Consider the following 21,112-nt stretch of genomic DNA (forward strand, 5'->3'; position numbering starts at 1 on the left):
CATTGTTTGTTTTAGATCTTTGTAGAGCTGACACGATTAGTCAATTGATCCATAAGTCAACCAACAGGAAATTAACTTGCAACTATTTTAATAATTTATTGTTTGAGTCATTTTTCAAGCAAAAAAATCCATACATTTGCTTGATTCAGCTTCTTTAATGTGAGTATTTGCTGCAAAGGACTGTTGGATGGCCAATACAAGACATTAAATATGTTACTTTCGGCTCTGGGAAATTATAACAAGCATTTATTATAATTGTCTGACATTTTATAGACAAAACAATTAATTCATAATGGAAATTCGCAACCCTAAATCATTGTAAACTGAATGTCTTTGGGTTTTAAACTGTTGGTCGGATAAAGGAAGCAATCTGAAGATATCAACTTGGGACATTGTATTTACTTAACAATGAATCTATTAATCAGAAAACCCAAACAAACAAAACAACAAACCTGCAAGTTGCATCCCTTAAAGACGGATTAACAGGAGCTGAGATTTACCTCGTCTGAATCAACTAGTGATACCTTCAGACAGATGTTGGTCTTGTTGGACATAGAAAAACGAAGACAAGCATCAGTCAGGAATGTTAACAATTGTCCTTCTGACGTATAACTATTCAGTCATGTATCAAAACACAGACGAGAAAGATTAAGACTGAGAAACAACCTGCGATCAATCTAATTCAAATTAAGGCAAAACTACGTACATCACTGAAAGAGATTTAAGTTGTTGCGTTAACGTGACTTCATAAAAAGAAATTGCTAATCACGTTGGTTTATGTGTCTCATTTTTTTCTTGGTAACCACTTGTCGGCTGGTCTGACTCAGCAGCAGCAGGGCTCATTTGAGACGACTGGTAGCAACAGGAACCGTAAACAATTTCATTAAGCAGCCCCGGCCTCCGTTAATAGAACAAAAACACACAAACAACATGGAAAAGCACTTTTTGTTTTTAATGTCGCCCTGCCGGCCCGGTCATCTGAAGGCAGGATATCCAGTTTGTGCGTGACTGGAATAGAAATGATAAGCACTGTGCACTCATTGATGGGCAATTACACTGCCTGCTTGACAGGCAAATGACGCACGCCACGGCCTTGAATCTTCATTTCCTTCCAGGGTTCAGTGTCAGGCTGAAATAATGAATACCCCCTTACGTTGACTCTGGCTACCTGTTATGACATCAAAGGCATTTATGTCACATTAATGTCATTAATGCGACGTCACACAACCCCTTTGTCTTGTTTAATATTTTAATTTTAACAAACGCAGTGGATCTACCGGAGAGTGCAGCAGTCCACAGCAGAAATAAGAGTCGATAAGTAATTTGTTTCTTCAATCTAGCTGTAGGTTTAGAGTGCAAAGCTGTTCTGTTCTCTGCATTAACTTTACTATTGGTTCATTTATTTATTTATTTATTTATTTATTTATTTATTTATTTATTTATTTATTTATTAGGACACTGAGGAAGGCGTAATTAGTGCTGCCATTTGGGTGAAGATGGTCTTTATTTATGAGACTTTGAGTGCTTATATTTTATGTTTTCTTAAAGTGGCAACAACAGATTGTGTGGAACAAAAAAAGAAAAAAAAATCAATCACACAAAACCTTTAAGAAGCTAAAATCGAATACATCCAGGTCCCTTTCACAAACCACAGTTTTCAAGAGAACCATTATAAGATGTTTTTTTTAATTTCTTCATTCATTTGCAGCCTTGAGTACACACAAAACAAAATATTAAGGCTTGGCTCTGACAGGGACAGATGTTGTGATATTAGACAATAGTGATATTTTGCCGTACTGCACACAAAATAACTATTTGGCACTTGTGATGACAATTATTTCCCCAAATAATAAAAACCTTCCTATTTATTAGAAAAATGACAAGATAAACTAATAAAACATCTGGATCAAGGTTGCAAGCAACTTGTGAGAGTAGATTAAAAAAAGAAACAGCAGTAAAACAGCAGTGAGCTGTTGTAAATCGAACGGCTATGGTGAGTGTCAGTGCGCACAGCGCTGAAGAAACGCCTGTCGGCCCAGCTTTAACAAATGCCTGAAATGTCTGGGATTCCATGGGAATGGCTCCAGTAGCTGAACGGCGAGGGTTCGCAGGGTGCAGCTCCACCAGACTGAGTGCCAAAGCAGTTAAGTCAGCTCAAAGGAGAGCACTCATGGTGTGTGTGTGTGTGTGTGTGTGTGTGTAGGGGGGGTCTCAGAGCATTCTGGATTCAGTAGGCTAGTAGACTACACTCTGCATATTGAACCATTAAAAGAGTAAAAAGAGTAGACTGGGTTAAAAGAAACGGTAGGATTTTCATGACTTATCTGTCTGATCTTGTGCGATTCCTTCCTCTCTTTTCATGGCTGGTTACAAGTTTTGCGATAGAAATCAGATCAAAATAAGCCAGAAGTTATAGCGCAACGTGCGTTTACTAATTGGGTTATAAAAAGGCCCTGGTACAGCAGATCAAGTGAAGCATTTTCTGACATTTGTTGTTTCATGCATTGTAATCTACTGAATCACACGAGTAGAGGGTAATACACGTAGCTGGTGTGGATTTCAAGTTTTGCCACGGCCAAGTCAAACAAACACAGCGGCTTTCTTTTCTTTTCTTTTTTTGGCTTCTGCACAACTCTGTTGAGTGTTTTAAATCTCGTCTTTAGAGCTTTTTACCATCAGGATTTTCTCTAATAATGCTTGTTTGTCTTTGTTTTAAACCTATATTACATTTTTGATTTCTAAAGCACATTGTGACATTATTTATGAAAAAAGCTGCTAACTTAAGTTTTACTTACTTATAATTAACTGCACCAAACATAAAAAGGAAGACGCATTTATCCGAGGCAAGGCTATATTTATAATTATTTATCCAAGAGACAGATGCCATTCACAACCTGCCCTTGTTCGCCTCCTCCTGTACGGTGTACGAACAATCTCACATGTTCTGCTGAGAAACACACAGAGAGACGTAAGCCTCCTCCACATGTGGCTCACCTGCTGCAGTGGAAACCAAAAAAATCAAAAACGTGAGTTGTGTTTTTTTTTTTTTTTTTGGGGGTGGGGGGACTTGATAAAACACACCGCTGACAAAGTAAGTCAGGAGATACAGCCTGTATGTGCCCCTGTATTATAGAGGGAGAGAAACAGAAAGAGGCTGGGCAGGGCTAGTCAGTGTGTGTGTGCAGTAATACATACGCAACAAACTAATATGCAAAAAAAAGTTGAATATTCAGGTCCAGCCATAACTCGCAGACAAGATGAATATTGGTTTAGATACTTTTGCGCAGTGGAAGCACATAAAATGGAATTCAAACATGAAGCTCGGGTTGTAATGTTTCTTTTGGACAACTAATCAAAAATCTATGGCCCCCTGTATACTCGCAGGCCAAATGTGCACGTACAGTATATATTGTATTTGGATGACATTTGGTACAAAGCTATGTGAATCTATCTGAACAGAGGTTGCAATAATATAATCACAGCAGTATTTAGAAGTTGTGACGGCAAATATGTTTTACACATTGTGACGAAAGGTAAAATAAGTTTGCCCTCGCGGGTGAATTGAGGACATTTTCGTTCAGTGGAATAACTGTTAACGTCTTTCACTGTTTTAGTCTGAACACAATTTAATTTACGTCTTGCTATAGTAAAAGGGCAACAACGAGCAGAAAGCTACAGATTTAAGCTTTAACATTATATAGAGGAAAGATTCATACGATGGGAAATGAACACGGTTGCTTTCAAACAGTTAATGTTTTTTAAGGCAGTGCTGCAGACAAAAAGCCCCACAATGCTATTGAAATTGTCTTACATCAGACTTCAACATGTCAGAGAGACATCAAAGAGCAGTGTCTGTCCTTACACCAATGGCAGGTATAAAGTGACATACAATGTGAATTTTCAGTGCCAATAATGAACAGTGAAGACAATATAATAAATCCAGAGTTCCTTCAGGTTTTGTCAAACCAGGGGTCACTTCCATCTCAAAATAATAAAGCTTAGTAACAATATCCTCCCATTTCCCCAAAGACAGCTTTACTAGTAGCTAAGTTTGTCCTCTTTCCTGCCTTGCTGACCTCCACGGGTCACCCATCAGTATTTTGGTCTCATAAATGTGTCCGCCGCTACCGAGGCGGCACCCTAGGTCCCTGTGTCCATTCATAACCTCAGAGAGGAAGCAGACCAACAAAGACAGGAAACAATTGGGAAGAACGCTCCGTGAACTTCTACGACCACCATTGTCCAGAGTGGAAAAGGATCGTGGCGCCAACGCTGATCATTGCGTGTGGGAGCTGTGACAAGGTCAGCCGAGAGGAGAGCTGAAGGTCAACATGCACACAGACACACACACACACACACACACATATACACACACATACACATACACACACTCCCGTAGTGATCTCGCTTTTCCTTCTGATACAGGCTGGGTGAATGACTGATGTGTTCATATCCACGATTACACCACAGTGTTACTCTCCTGTTTCCTAGCAGCAAGACTAAACAATAGCCATCCACTCTGTGTGTGTTTGTGTGTGTGTGTGTGTATGTAGACAGAGGTTATGTCCCTGTGTGATTTATAAGCCATGTCTGTGTTGCCGTTACACACACAGACACACACACTGACCCTGACAAATCTCCAAGTCCTTCTTGTGATTGGTGGACAGACATATGTGATGTGAGCCAGGATTAAATTTGGAACACCCATATCAAGAAAGGTCCGGCAACGGGTCCTCACCTGACCTGACTCAAATGTGATTCATAGCAATACTCCAATTGTGACAGCCAACCCCCCCCCCACACACACACCTCTACCCACAGGGCTACACATGCTACAAGAGTGCAATATGCCAAACCAATCAGAGGCTGAGGCGTCTGCTAAGAGCTGCTCTCCACCTTATGGGAGCTTATTAAATATGTAACAGATCTTACAAACACAAACACTGGCTGCAGCGGCTGAGGAGGAGGAGGAGGAGGAGGAGGACCCACCCCTGGGTGTCTCATCTCCAGCACAGTAGTACATAATTAAGATCACTTTTAATAATGTGTGTAAAATACGAGCCACCTGGGAAATACATTCTTTTTTCGTATCTCTCTTGGCTTTGGTGAAAAGGCCTGCAACAGAAACTGCTCTGTAAAGAGATCAAACATAAGCTGCATTTGATTACAAAAAACAACAAAAGATATTAAAAAGACCAGTGTGCAGGATTTTGTTGGCATCTAGCGGTGTAGTTGCAGATTACAAGGCCCCTGCCTCACCCTCCACTTTGAAGCACAAAGGAGAAACTACGGAGGCCACGAAATGAAAAAACAAACAAATATGAACCGCCCTATCTAGCGCCAGTGTTTGATTTGTCCGTTCTGTGCTACTGTAAAAAGATTCAGTTCAACACTGCAGCGTCCATGGGAACGTATCTGTAGATAGAAGAGGCTCAGCTACAGTAACAAAAACACAATGACTCTTGATTTCAGGTGATTAAATGTTACACACTGGACCTTTAAAAATACCTATTTTAGTGAAGATGACACTTTTACTGCAACAGAAAACAGTTCAGCAAATCCAACGTGCATTCAATTAATTTAATGAAAAATATAATAATTCTTAACAATGATATAGAAAATGGACATTAACCAAAGCTTTTTTTATGAACATTATTATTAATGAACATTATACATTATTACTTTATTGGAATTTTAAGAATAAACCAATGTAAACTGATTAAGTTAATTCAAGTTTTTGAAAACTTGCCTTGAAAATATGACTCCTATAGCTACTGTAGCTAGCAGTAGTAACAGTGTTAATACAGGTCTGATGTTAAATCAGACGATCTTAAAACTCCACAAAAAAGGACTGAACAGCCTCCTGTGTGCACAATGCACTGTTGCCTATCTTAACAGATGTCGTGTTCACAGAATTTCTTATACACATAAGAATGAGAGAGGAAACGCCATTGGATTTCTATTCACAGTAATCTTATGTGCACTGATATGACTCAGAAACAACTTCATACTTGACTGGCATTTTCCCTCAAATTTGAATAAAAGAAGAACATTAGATATGCAAGATCAGGGCACCCTTAGGGCCTAGGGGCTTTTTATTTTGTTACTTCCCCGGTTTGACTCAGGCACCATTGTTTATTCATTTAATTTGCCATCTCTCTCTCTCCCCTTATTTCCTGTCATCTCTCTACTGTTGTCTCCCTAATAAAGACATAAAATGCCCAAACAAACTTGCAAAATTAAAGACAAAATTGACAGATGGACATTCTGTCAGTGCAGTTCAACAGTGAAAATCAATAATAACCCAACAGGAAGCCCCCCGATTTTTTATTGAGTCAGAGCCAATGTTTTCAGCTGCCGGCCCCTTTCAGGGCTCAGGCTAAGCTGACGTCCTAACGGCCAAGCAAGCTGTGCCACATAATAGCCATTACCAAAACGTAATCAAATGCCCATTATCTTCAAATGAGTGTTGGCAAGAAATAGTAATTCATTACAAGTAAATAGACTCAACACTAATATTTCCGTTCACGCCAGCTCATAATTTCAATTCAATTTTTAAAAAGGAAATAAAGGCCTCCTTTGTTTTGCAACCGATTAAATAAAAACAAAAACTGTGTTTATGACACAGAGAGAGAGAGGGAGACCTATTAAAAACTGGACACAGAATTAGGGCTTTCACAACTACTGAATATTGCCAGTTTTCAAAATAGTTTTCTGGATTAACACTAGGACGCCCCGATGTTCTCCAAAACAAATACAGACATGAACAACAGGATGGATGACGTAGCACACATGATTTTTTGTTTATACAACAGTATGTGTTTGGATACACTGAAATCACCAAACATGTTAGTGTGTAAGCTCTATGAATACAGTTCATACATGGCCCGCTGACCAAAATGACTCTGACTCTCGCTGCTACATGGACATTTAAATTTGAGAATAACACTGAGAAGTGAGATGTTTTATACTGGAGGCACTCCCCCTTTTCCTGAAATAAAAAGCACCTCTGCTTACTTTTAACTCTGGTCGTAATATCCCTGACCAGTTGGCTACTAGTGGTTTAAGTAGTCAAAACCCTGAATAAGCTATACTGTCCAATAATAAGAATAATAATATTAGAATAATTTGTGGGATGTTAAAACAACAGAAACAACCTCTAAAATTCACAGTAATATGTAAGTGTTCAAGCTCTGTGAGTAGCATTAATGTCTGACGTGTCCCTGTGTTTGTCTGGCATTTATCTTTACTAAAACTCCATAACATATCAAACAAAATTCAACCCAAATCTAAACAAAATTAAGTTGAGTTAATTGCCAAGATGAGAAAGGTGCTTCACAGGACGATGTCTTGTATTTGCCACGATTACAGCTGTTGACATGGTGTGTGTTTGTGTGTGCCTGTAGCTAAATCTAATCAGCTTTGGTAATGAGCATCTCCTGCAACCTTGCTTTGCCACTTTGCTGAACACACGCACCCAGTTTAGTATAAAAAAGAGGCGGAAATCAGCAGTGGCTTCTCAAGTTACCCCTGTTATAGAGGCAGGGAAGGGAAATGGGTTGTGACTCCAAACATAGGAGCTAAGCCAAAACTCGTGGTCCTGCAGCTTTGTTTTCTGTTGGTGTACAGACTACAGAAAGTGTGTGTGACCTGCAGTCACCTCTGGCACTTAAAGTACTTAACCGTTGCCTATATTGTGCATTTAAACGCATTTAAACATTTTTCAAATATTAAGAGAACAAAATAGCATTTTTTTCTGCATGAAAAAAATAGTAATTTTACTTTTACTTTATAAATGCTGTTGGTTATCAGATCCAGCATCTAAGTTAGTTTATACCTGCTAGTTATTGTGTAAAAACAGCCGACCTGAGGTCAGAAGAGGACAGAAATGAAGGATGCAACAATTTGGGGGAAAGTAGCTCACTTTAAGAACTACAGAAAGTCTATAAAAAGCCATAACACGGTACATCTGAAGAGGACACCGAATGCCTTGTACTCTGTCCTGCGGTTCTAGCTAGGGCTTAACGGATCTTTTCATGCTTTAGTGAAAGTAGGCAAAAAACCGCAGGTCCCAGACCACAAGACCACAGGCCCTGCCCCTGCCGATGCAGACCAATGACTGGTGATCAGAGCTTGCCAGTCATCGCCTGGTCTTGATTCATCGTCATTGCACACAATTAGGAAATTATCTCTGTTTTGAGACTTTTTATATAACCCTTCCACCTGTACTTTCACCACATCACCACAATTTGACAACAGACCTACTGAGCCTCTTCAGCAAATGTCTTTGTGATGACTATGAGCAATCACCTCAAGCACAAAGTCATTAGTGGAAAACCTTTAAACAACACTTTTCAGTGGCAAGGGGGATGAAGAGGATAATAAGGGACTTTACTCAACTCAACAGGAACAGCATGTAGCCACCACACCAAACAACATTAATAAGAGCCTGAAAAGACACAAGACATGTGCAGAGAAACTTGTTCAAAAGAGCTGTTAAACCAATGTGTTGCGTAATGGTGCGAGCCAAGGTGTCAGACAGCACCCATGCGCAAAATTCTTCTCAGCACTCGAACTTGAACTCTTTGGCAGTGTGAAATGGGTGGGCTTGTCATTTTAAAGTAAAAGCCAGGACACAGAGGGAACGGCCCATGTCACAGGTGCTGTGCTTAAAGGGCACGGTGAGAAACGTGCCACAATGTTTAATAAAGATCTACTTTACCTCCCACACACACACACACACACACAAAATGAGCAATGACAACACTACAGTCTACTGAGAGTAAACATTCAAAGACTAACTGGTGAGGTGTTGCATCACATCAGTGTGCAGTTCAAGCTACGTTGACACAGAACTTGGCCTACTTAACTAAACCTAAGCAAATGACACAGTTCTGACATTTGAACACTTACAATAAAAAAAGGGACACATTCAAACAGTGACCCTCATGTACTTTTATTTGGTCCAAATGGGGAGGTGAATTCTGGAAATGTTAGACTGGTTGGACGTGTAGCAAAAGGGAATGGAAATAATGATAAAGGGGCTACTGGTTGTTGAATGAAAGAGTAGGGAATTATAAAGTAATAATCTAATCATAAGTGTTTGATACAGTTTCTCATGTAAAACATGCTTAGTGTAAAAGTTTTAGGTGTAATTCATTTTCAGCATTACAACCTCAACTGATGTAGAAACCAAACTGTAAGAAATATGGGACAAAACTGAGCAACCGCCATCTATAGATTAAGGTCCGGAAACAGCTAGTGAGAGGACACTGATGTAAGATAGGCAGATTATGACCTTCTTACTTCACAGAACATATTCTTTTTAATGTTTAATGAAAATGATAAAACAACTATCTTCCTTACCGGTTAATCTGTTAAGCATTTAGCATTTAGTCAACAAAATGATAAAAATATTCAGAGCCAAAGATGAAGTCGTTGGAAATTACTTATTTTATCAGACCAGCAATCGTATCAAACAGATAAAAGCAGCAAATGCTGTTTTGGCATAAATGAGTTAATCAATTATCAAAATTGTAAGCAACTGTTTTAGCTCTGTAGTATTTCACCATGATCCAGGACTGTCCTACTACGTTTCACAATGGCTATCAGAAGGAATCAGAAGGCAATCTTACTAGCAACTTATAAGATTAATAATGATGTAAGGCAGCAGTATAGTAACAAAAAAAAGTAGATTTACTTCAACAAAGATGGGGCGACTTGTATTAAGGAAAAAAAGCAAGTAAAATCATTGACAGCGCTCTTCGTTACCACCAGAAAAAAACCTAGAATATGAGACAATTATAACAAAAGACTGCTTACTTCTTTGACAGTGGTTCTGAGTCCAGCAGCGTTCACTGAAGTGTCCGTTGATGGTGGTCGTCTGACAGGTGGTCTTTCCGATTGCCGCCCCCGGGCACACGTCGCCACACTCTCTGTCGTTCTTGTTGGCCATGATGTAGTTGTCCTCCACAGAGTCCAGGATTTTGGACCAGTCCAGAGTGGAGAGATAGCAGAGATCTGGGTTCTTCTCAATCCTCACGGCTCCTCGGGTGATGTTCATCAAGCTATGGAGGCCGATCTCTCGCAGCTGGAGCATCTCAAACATCACCAGAGCGTAGTTGAAGAACAGGTTGTTGCCTCTGATGACTGTTAGGTTGGGGAAGAGATCGCTGAGGCTCTCCAGGCCATAAACCCTGAAGAGCAACAGGTAGTCGGTGACCACTATCAGTTTGGGAAAACTGAGGCCTCGGAAATCCTCTGGCTTGGTCCTGAACATGAGTAAGATCTTCAGGTGGCCTTCAATCACAGTGCAGTTCTCAAGCGTCTGCAGGTTGGTCACATTGTTCCGGATGTCCTTGCTTGGACAAACTAAAAGAGACAAAAGGAAAGACACAGGTTCTTTAGAAACTAGATACCTTCTTATGATTCAATTCAAGCAAAAACAAAGCTAAAAACAATACTGCGTAGATAGGCCGCCATGTACAGTAAGGTCTTATGGGTAACTGAACGATAATTGCCTCATGAATAGGAAATGTTATGACTCTCGGACAACAAAACAAAATTCCCACAGACAATTTATCTTGTGCAGTTGTCGGCGGATTACAACTGCTGAACGTGACTGATGCAAGACGTCTGCTCTGCTAACTGGAAAAACAGGGTTGAAGAAGTCAGACACGGTCTCAAGGAGGAAAAAAATAGCTCTCTTGGTAATTAGAGGGGATATTTTACTGAAAAATATGCGGTTATGTGTCTGGCTTTGATGAAGACCAGACGATCTTCACTGACATTTTGTTAGGCAACCACATATCTGGCTGAGAGCCACTGTCAAATATGGAGTGCTGTCATCAGAGTGAGGCTGTGCTCATCCTTGGTTACACTGAGTTGATTTGTGGAGTTGCTTCTGTAACTCAAGACTATAAAAAACATTAGCTAATGCATTAAAAATATTTGTCTGTGAGGGGAACTGTAGCACTAATGATTACGTATTGCGCCAATTGCAGATTTGTGGCTTTGTCAGTCATCATCCAGACACATGATCCTGTTTGATGAGAAATTCCTTAACTATGCTATTGCGCAGACGGGTTACATTTTTACTGTCTCACCTATTTAAAATTCTGCTGTATCACAATGACACAAGATGAATGTAGGGCTGCAACGTATGTGTCAATTGTCTTTTCAGTGAATCATTTAGCATATTGTATATCAGATAAAAGTAAAAAAAAGTCTAGAATAATTTGTCAGATCCCAAAGGTGACGTCTTCTAATTACTGTTGTTTATATTCAACCAACAGTCCAAAACAATAATAGTCCATTTTTAAATGAGAGTAGCAGCAAATCTCTACATCTGGGAAGCTAAATTCAGCAATTTTTTGGCCTTTTTGCTTGAGGAAATTACTTAAACACCCAATCAATTATCAACATACTTGATCGTTTTCGTTCAATCAACTAATAGAGACATCAACTAGCTATTTCAGCTCTAGAGGAATGTTAACTGTACTTCACCTCCAGATACAGTGATCTTGAAACCTTCTGCAAAAGATATCAAACACTATTAGACTCAGGGGGCTCTGTATGGAGGGAGCTCACAGTAATGAGGATTTCCTCAACTCTCAACTCTGGAAATCAGCCAAACTCACAACCATATGCTTCGTGTGACATAACACAAGTAATGGTGGTCATAAAGACGTTTTCCTTTGCAGGTGCAGGTGGGACATTCCAGGCCCAATTTTACAGTTCACAAGTCATTAGCGCAGCTGGAGTAGTGCTGCCTGGTGAGAGGACTGTATTTGTTTACCAACTGACCCACCATTGAGCTGGCCACGTCAGGCCAACTGGTCAGCCATGTGGGGAAGCGGTATAACAGCTAGGCGTGCACCTCTTTATGGCAGCAGCTCATTTTACACCTTGTGTTGCATAACAGTACAAGACAACCAGCACACACACACACACAGTGTCCAAACAACAAGCTTTTCACTCCATGACCTTAACCAGCATGCACACTCTACAGCAATGATCTAAATTATCTAGAGTTCAGCCTACAACGTTGAGGCTTGTTTAAAGTACACACAAAATGTCCTAACATGGGTTTAAACTGCGAGCTATTAAAAGCAACTTGGCATGTTAGAAAAGTACATTTCTCTTTTTAAACTGCATTTAAATCTGCAGTTCTCTTTGTGGTCTTGGGAGTATAGCCCAACTGTAAGCATGAATGGCATGCCACAAGCCTGTAATTTCAACACATCTACCTCCAAATGAAACATTTCCTATCAAACTGATGGTAACTGCCAGGAGTCAGCAGCAAATGTAGCTTAGTGTAGTGTCCATCAAGGAACACGTTTACCACTTCAAAGAGTCTCCCCTCTTTCTCACACAAGACCCCACACACACTCAAACAAAACAGTTTAATAGACAAAGACGCTGGCAGCCTACAACAAGTGGGGACAGGGGTCCTGTAGTCACAGTTAAGTCAGCCTACAGAGTACCGAGTGACCCTGTGCAAAAGGCGAATCATCACAGGGTGGCGATTCCAGGCTCCTATCAGTGTACACTTTCAGCCAGGCCAGTATTTTTAGCACCACATTCCCAATAGAGAATCTAATACACTCCGGCCGTACCGATAGTGGCTCACATTGGAAACTGGAACACGGCAGCCCTGGTGTGTAAGTGAGGAATTTTAGAGCGGCAGAAGAGAAAGAACTGGCCGAACCGACTTCTCCATGTGTGAACACTTAGTTTAGAAACAAAACTTTGGCAGAAGTAGGAATTTTTTTTGTTGTTTTTACGAGTAAGGCTCTGAAATCAGTCCGTGACGACATAACTCAAGCAAAAAAACACACCAGGTGCATCCCAGAATTTAAATGCTCTCTGTATTGTTGGGAAAGAGGAAAAAAACTGGGAGACATCACAAAGGTTACTATGGTGACAAGGCCAGCTCCAGCTATCCATACATCAACTACTCCAGCCAAAACAAGACTGAAAACACTGCCGTGGTACTCCGAATCGTCAATTACAGAGGCAGATTTTCATCGACCGATGCCATCAGGGCTCTCACTGCCCGCACCTCTGAGACAGATGAACTTTTAAGGGTAATTAAAAGGGAGTGGTATGATGGTTTCTTATTTCAGCAACACTGAGAGCAAGGGAAAAACCTGTTAATAATAACAGGGATTACAGCCACACTGGAGAAATCTTAAAAGTTTAAAGGTTTATCTTGTTGTCATTATTAATAAATCCAAAGAAAATACCTACAATTCATTTATTCAACTAACAAAACAAGGCAACAGTGATTTATCAAGCACTTATATAGCACGCCGAGGCAAATCAAAGTGCCTTACCTGGGGGAAGAAACGCAGTAGAGGAAAATAAAATCAATTTAAGTACAACAATTAATTCTTGTCATTGGAAATAGTAGTTTGGCAAACCAAACCCAGTTCATCCAATCCAAGGTCCACCTGTTCGCTTCCCATAACTCTCAACTGTATCACACAGTCCTCATTAGCTGTAATGCTTAACTTAAAGCCAACACAGATACACAGTCCTACAAGTGCAATGGATGAAATCGTAACAGCTACTGAGGTCAACAGATCATCTTTAACTTAGCAAACCACTGATTAAAGCCTGCATGATATAGTTAAAAAGACAATCAATTTAAGCATCATTAATTAGATTTTAAACAAAATAAGAACAGACAAACAATACTGTTCCAGTTCAGTAATACAATAGATATCCCCAAATTTCCGTTTCATAGATGCGATTAATCGGAAAATAATCAGCAGATGAAGATGCAGTGAAACAATGAAGTAAATAAGACTGTATTCAGATCCACTGGACCACATCTGAACGTGGTTTAGTCTGATTCACATTGCGATCAGACCACCATCAAAGTCGGCCAGACGTAAAGGAAATCCATAGCGCTTGATCACATGAGAGAAAATCCACCCACGAGAAGAAACTGTCAATTAGTCGATATCTGACTGCTGACTTCTGTGACCCTACTTGCACAATTTCCATGTTTACAATTCTGTACATTAATGCAAACAGGCGGCAAAACAAGACCAGATAATTAATAGCGAGTATAAATGCAATGCAGATGACGATGATATCATTGTTCTCGTAATAAATCCACTGTGAATGCCTGGCATGAATTGCATCTAGGTCACCAAGAACGGTCCTAAATTTAAATCAACATGTACTGAAGTATAAATCTGAAGTGTGAACACAAATACTGCACATATCTACACCAAAAGGCTCTACATAGTCTGTCCACTGTGTGCTCAGTGGCACAACGTACAAACCCACAAGCCTTTCACTGCATCGGCAAGCATCAACAGGCACTGGCACTTCTGATCTCGTGAAGGAGGTGGATAGAGAAAGAGGTAGAGGGAGGGAGGGGGAGGGCAACAGGTTGTTAGAGTGATGGCATATATTATCGCTGGGCCTCGGAGAGAACTGAGGCCTCAGTAAGCATGCAGAAACACAAACACTCAGTGATTGCGACACTTCCCTTTTCAAGGTTTCGCTGTTCAGTTGTTTTCCAACCTAGGCTAAAACTAACCACAAAATGCCGAGGTCACCGAGATACATGTTCACCGTGTCCAAACTGACATGTGATGTAATCCACTTTAAGAAGGGTTGTAAAACCTAATCATCCGTCAGTTTTTAAAAGGTATAACGTAAACACAGAAAACTACTTTCTATAACTTTGCCTTCATTCTCTCTTGGTGAAATAATGACTTATAATACAAAAAATACTCCTGTTCTGAATGTAACATCCACGGCCAACAAGCTTAAATTCTGACAACCGTTTGAGCTCAAGGTGATGTTTAATAAGTCAGCATACAACCACTTAACTTTGAAAGGCTCCTGGCTGCCATTACAGTTAATTAAGAAAGGTTTGTCATCTCTCCAACTGCACAGGATTAGATATTACAGCAGGTAAAAGGTGACATTACTACAACTCAAAGAGAGACACTACACTCTCTTGCAAAATTGCTCCAGAGTCATCCTAAACAGCACACGCTCTCCTATAAATGTCTCATAAGCAGGGCTGGGGGGGGCAGAGCGGGGTATCACATGTGCCAGCTGTTTTGGTAGGGGTGACATGGCAAGTGCAGCACGGTGACAATACATCTCAGTCGAGGGAATAAAATGAAACCAAAGTAATTCAGGGCCCTGGTCTTTAAATAGAGTGGAATGGAGTGAAAGAGTGAGCCTATAAAACCACAAAGTTCCCTCTTGGGATTGTTTGATGTGTATCCTGTGTAGAGAAATGGCTCTGGACCAAACATCATTTGGTGATTTGGTTGCCCACCAGCTGCACTCGCTTACAAATGATTCTCTCTGCCAAAGTTGGCAGTGCGAGAGAACAATAACAAGCACATTTCCTTTTACCAGGGTGACAATGTCAAGGGTAAAGATCTGACACAACAACTTCTTTGTCAGACGCCCGTGCGGTCAAAGTGAGCGATTGCAGGAGTGCCAGATTACTCCATTCTCAACCTGTGTATAATTTACAAATGTGAACCTGTCAACCTGGATTAGACAGTCATTACTGATGGTGACAAATGCAGAAATCGTTCTATTGTATTCTTGTCAAACAACTCATGACTGGTACTTGAGACAGTAGTGGCAGTGTGTGTGGAGTGTTTTTGTCTGTGTTTTTAAAAGAGGCGGTGGGGTGGATAACCGTTTCATCACCTTACAATTGCTCTCGTCAGGAAGCTTAAATCAAGGGTGCCAGGTCGCTGATTGCTGCCCCCCGCCCCCCCCCTCCCCCCCCCCCCCTTACGAGAGCTGCTGCTCTGCACCAGACTGGTTCTCAACAACAGGCTGCCAGTGGCTTCATGGCAAGCTCCTGCTGTTTGACACTCTTGACAAAGTGATGTGTTATCATGGCACAACAATACACTGCAGTATGACAAGCCGACCACCTGAGACCTTAACACATAACCCGAAGTGAACCAAGCTGGAAGTTAACCTCAGTTTGAGCCTCTTATGCACTGCCATTACATTCAGGACTATGAATTTGTTTTTGGAATAATAAATAAATAAGTGGAAGGAAGGGCTCAACAAGGACTGCCCGCTTTCCCAGGGCAAGTAAATCTGGCCAGTGACTTGCCTAGTAATAAAGAATAAAACTTTTTTTTTTCTGAAGGTGATGATGGAAGTAGTTAAGGAATTAACCCTTACACTCCTGTTGCACATGCGTAGTCAGACAATCAGACAATTGTGACAAAATGGCAGCGGGTAAAGACAAAGTTTACACGCTGAATCTCAAGCGAGCATTTCAATTATCCTGGAAAGACGTGTTAGATGATGAACTATGCATTGCACAGTTTACCACAAGTTTAAGACCAAGGCAAAAAAAAAGTTTTTCAAAAGGTTTAGTGAAGTTAATGAAAAATACTGCTGGAGTGCCGACAGCATCTCGCTTGACTGGCAGCTCACAGGTCTTTGTTGTCATTCGAAAAAAGCTAATAAATAAAACAATTTGTGCAAGTAAAGTAAAAAAAAAATATATATATATATATTTTATCATTGAACTCTGCAGAAAGTCTTTAAACAACATTTACCATTAAAGGTATTTCCAGAATTCTCCATGTAACCATGTGGATGAAAAATAAGTTTAACCTACTTCCTATCCAGGCAGTCAGATCTGACATAATTCCATAAAAGTGCATCATTTTCTATGAAAATAAAGAATAATGAGCATCAATATAGACTAACTGACGATCAAACTTTATTGCCAATACAAACATTGTTTAGGGTTAAAATAGAATCTCTTTATCATTCAGATTGTTTGCAGGTTTTGGAGACACCTTCATAACAGCACAGTAAGCACCCTTAAACAACCTACTGTTTTTTTTAAAGATCAGAAAACGGGTACTTAACTACGTGACTCACATGTAATGTTACTACATAAGAGTCCAGATGGGGCTATCTGAAAAAGTAAGAAATATGAAACATGACATACGCCACATTCGCAGCCACATGGACAAACTGGCAACTCCAATTTTCAACTGCCAGCCGATGCAAAATAAATTAAATCAATTCACACTGCCACTAAATATAAGCTTCCATTATTAAGTGAATTTTTCCATCAAGCTGAGCTGGACAGCTACCAACAAGTAGCTCAGAAGATTTCCTGACTTCAACACTGCTCAGTCCAGCTTATGAAATCGGCCAGTGTGAGGCCCCGGTTCCACTCTTCCCTTCTGTGGTTCACTCTCAAGTCTGAGAGGAGTGGGAGGAGGAGGAGGAGGAGGAGGAGGAGGAGAGGAAGGGGGGGTGGGCTGCAGTGCAATTACACAACTTGCTTTTGATTTATGTCTTAAAATTCTTGCTCAAACTGGTTTGATGACATCGCTCCATTCGCCCCTCGCTAAAATCTGATGAAAGGTGAGAGTCTCTCCGCTGCGTTGCTTTTTCCTTCAGAGTGCCTCGGAAATAAAACTAGTATGAGTTTCACCGTGCGAACACACAGTGGACAAACTTCTTATACTGAACAAAGGAGGTGTGTGTGTCTGTATTACTGATATATGCTTGTGTCCAGATTACTGTAACACACAAAACTTGAAGCATTTTTTCCTCAAAGAGCAAAAAAAGAAAAAAATGAATTAACACATTAGAGCTGTTTAGTAGATAATCTTAATAAAAGCGTCAAAGACTGATATCTTTTTCCAATTGTGCACCAGAACTTAAAGCAATATATCTGAACATTCACTCTCTAAAGTGAGATTTGAAGTAAAGTAGTGACATTAATACAAATCTGTCTTTTGTATACATGTCAGTCACACTACAGAGGGTTAATTGATGTCGTCAAACACATTTTGAAGTGGAGCTTTTTAAGCATTATTTAGATTTTGAATTCATGTTTCTTTCATTTAACTGCCTGTTAAAACATTTTTCTGAGTTCATTACAAAACAAAGTAATGAAACAAGGACTGAACAACCATCCAAAGCCACGTGTCAAAAGAACAGCTACGTTTATTCTCAACAGTAGAGAAACCACACGAAGAGCTGCCAACAGACTGAGTTTGAACATTTTTACTCTCACCTATAAATCACCAGTAACCTTCACTGAAACATCTGCTTGGATAAAAAAAAAAAAAAAAAAAACAAGGAGTGAACTGTGTAATGTCACGTTTACTAGACTGCTCTCTGTTGTCACTACTACTGCACTTACTGTGCAGTAGTTAAAAGCAGAAAGTAGTCCCACAGGTTTGCTACACACATTTCCTCAAAAGTACCAATATTACCAACCAATATTTTAAAACAGATCACAACAGAGTAAAACAGCGAGTGTGTGCCGTCTTTGTGGTGTTTGAGAAATGTGAAAATGTCTCCGGGTGATTGCAAATGTGTTCATTCATTCTTATCACCCGGGCTCGTCGGCTGGTGAATATAAAGGGATTGTCAGGAGCTGTAAAGAGGGCTTATTGTTACATTCCTGCACTGACCGCAGCAACAAGCCAAGGCTTTCCTATCTACAATAACAGCCAATTAATTCTTATAAATCCTCAGACTACTTTACTTATTTGGGACAAAGCATTTTGTTTACAGTTCCTGCAGACTCAAACAGCCCAATAAGTGTTAACCTTTGTCCCCTTCATGCAGTGACTGTCTATAAAACCCCACTGTTGCTGCCTACCTGCCTTTATCAAATCACCATCACTAACAAAACAAAAAAAAATCTGTACGACAACATTGCAGCTGGGAATGTTTACAGTATTTCTCTGCATGTTTTTGTCCATTTAAAAGCATATACATGTATGTAGTGCCTCATAATAATTAATGACACAGCTATCTGGGTCCTAAATGTCTTTATCTATTAATATAAAATTATTTTAATCAATTTTCTTCACTATATTGGCACAATTAAAGCGTGTGTGATGATTTTTTAGATGTCAGTGTTAATCCTCTCACCTGTAACAAACAGAAAGTTGCGCAATATTTTGACAAACTCGGTCAATTTTTTTGTTTGTTTTTACATTAAATGTGAATCTGAACCTGCAGCTGTCTCCTCTCTGAGTGCCTTGGTACATTGCATTATGTGTGCACACACAGACGGACAGTCGTACACTGCAACAAAACAGACACTTATTCAGACAATTTCACACGATTAAAACACTAAATAATAACCATGATAGAAAATGTGATAATTAGTGTTACTCACCCTCTCCGCTCGCCCGATGACAGCTCATCACAAAGCAGCAAGCGGTCAAAACAAAACACCAACACAAAGTCCGGAGCCACATAACTGACTCGGGATAAGACACCATCCAGCACGTATCCCGGGTCAAAGAGAGAATAATCCCTGGTGCGGAGGACACTTCAACCTGGAGGAGAAACACCCTTCAGGAAACTGGTTTTGTTTTGCGGCGTGGGCCAACAGGTAAACAAAAATAAATAAAAGACATCCCGGAAGATGGGCGGAGGAACGAGTCCAACGTGTTCAGTCAAACACAAGCTAACCGTGCTGCTGCTGCTACAGTTAGCCACCTCATGGGGGAAAAAAAAAGCCCCGCTAACAAAACACTGAACAATAAGTGCTCTATTTGTGGATTTAACCGAATTAGTTGGTTAAACCAGCCCGGTTGGGGTTGTCCGCGTCGGGGTGGAAGGGAAGGAGGAGAAAAACAACAACAACAACAACAACAAAAAGCCTCCCCAGACTTTAGTTGGCCGAGCTAACGTCAATGCTAAGCTACGGCTAAGCTGCCTAGCCTAGCTCGCTCCGGTCCAGGCCACAAGTGAAGTTTGCGTTGCTTCTTTTTTTTTTTTTTTTTTTTAACAATTTAATTTTTAACTTCAAAAAAAAAAATAAAAAGCTCACAACAAACCCCCCAAAAAAAAAAAAAAAAAAAAAAAAAAAACCGCAGCAGGACAATCTCTTCTACAAAAAATAAAATTAAATAAAAATACCAGACTGGCTGCACGCTCTCAGCAAGACACAGCTCAACTTAAACATTTCTTTTTTTTTTTTTTTTTTAGAGGATTTTTTTTTAGATCCGTTTGCTGCTCTGACTCGATGGTTGCAGGATGCGTGGCGTATCGCTTTTATATAAAAAATAAAAATAAAACAGGAAAAAAAAATAAAAAAATCCTCAAGTCCTCCAGCGAGCATAAAACATTACTTGACTTGTTTTGTTTTTTTTTTCTTGTGGATTAAAAAAAAAGGTGTTGTTATTGTTTTTCCGCACGCACACACGCACGCACACGCGCACACACACACACACACACACACACACAGTGGGTAGCTGCCTGGATCCACCGCGACACAAACTCCAGTCAGTGCAGAGATTTCAGTGAGGACCTCCGCTCTCTCAGGGCTGATACACGCACTCCGTTGTGGCTCCGCAGCTCTCTCCTGGTTTTGTGTGTGTGGAAATATATATATATATATATTTGTGTATATATATATATATATATATTTTAAAAAATAATAATAATGCTCCAAGGTTTTATGCTGCGCACAAGCCGACTGCGACCCCACACAACAACTTGTGTCTAAATGAGATTTAAAAACAAGAAAAAAAAGTGGGGTTGAAATAAAGTTTTCTTATTCTTTTTTTTTTCTTCCTCCTTGTCTTTCTTCCACACACACACAGAGAGGTAGATTGTACAGTCTCCCAGGTCCTGTAGGATCCCCTCTCTTCTTCCCAGCCCTCTCTCGCCAGTAAACAAACCCTGCCAATGAGCCAGATGGGCTTCAGGGGAAATACGGACTGGATCTTATTGGATTACACAACAAACTGATCCGACTGTCAGCTGCTAACGCGTTAAAAACAACAATGCTAGTACAATGTAAAAGCCATGTTCAGATTTTACTTGGAATCATTAAAATATATTAATTTTTTTTTAAAAAAACAGCCGAAAATAAAGCTGATAAATGTGCAGATAATTTATATTATGTTTATATTTTATATATTGTTTTCGGGGTCATGTGGTCAGATACAATCACTAATTACCTGTTTTTAAAAAAGGATTTAGTCAATAACCTAATCTAAGAATCACACTATTAAAGTAACTTGATTACTTTCCGTTACTTTTGGATTACTTTAACATCAAATATGTAAACAAAAACAAGAGAAAATAAATAACAATAAGA

At 39.9% G+C, this 21,112-nt stretch overlaps 1 protein-coding gene across 2 annotated transcripts in view; it reads right to left on the reverse strand.

Moving 5' to 3' along the window:
• Nucleotides 1–20,671, reverse strand: part of insra (insulin receptor a) — a 50,347-nt gene extending 29,676 nt beyond the window's left edge. The window contains exons 1-3 of one of the 2 annotated variants that reach the window (XM_051399138.1): nt 20,253–20,671; nt 19,178–19,340; nt 9,823–10,371 (exon numbers count right to left, since the gene is read on the reverse strand). In XM_051399138.1, coding sequence (XP_051255098.1) covers nt 9,823–10,371; nt 19,178–19,283 — 655 coding nt within the window. In that variant the 5' untranslated portion in view covers nt 19,284–19,340; nt 20,253–20,671. Of the gene's footprint in view, nt 1–9,822; nt 10,372–19,177; nt 20,213–20,252 lie in introns of those variants that run through there. The other variant, XM_051399145.1, reaches the window with a different exon arrangement.
• Between the last annotated feature and the right edge of the window lie 441 nt (nt 20,672–21,112).

This window comes from Dicentrarchus labrax, unplaced genomic scaffold (assembly GCF_905237075.1).
Source record: "Dicentrarchus labrax unplaced genomic scaffold, dlabrax2021, whole genome shotgun sequence".
NCBI classification, from domain to species: Eukaryota; Metazoa; Chordata; class Actinopteri; family Moronidae; genus Dicentrarchus; species Dicentrarchus labrax.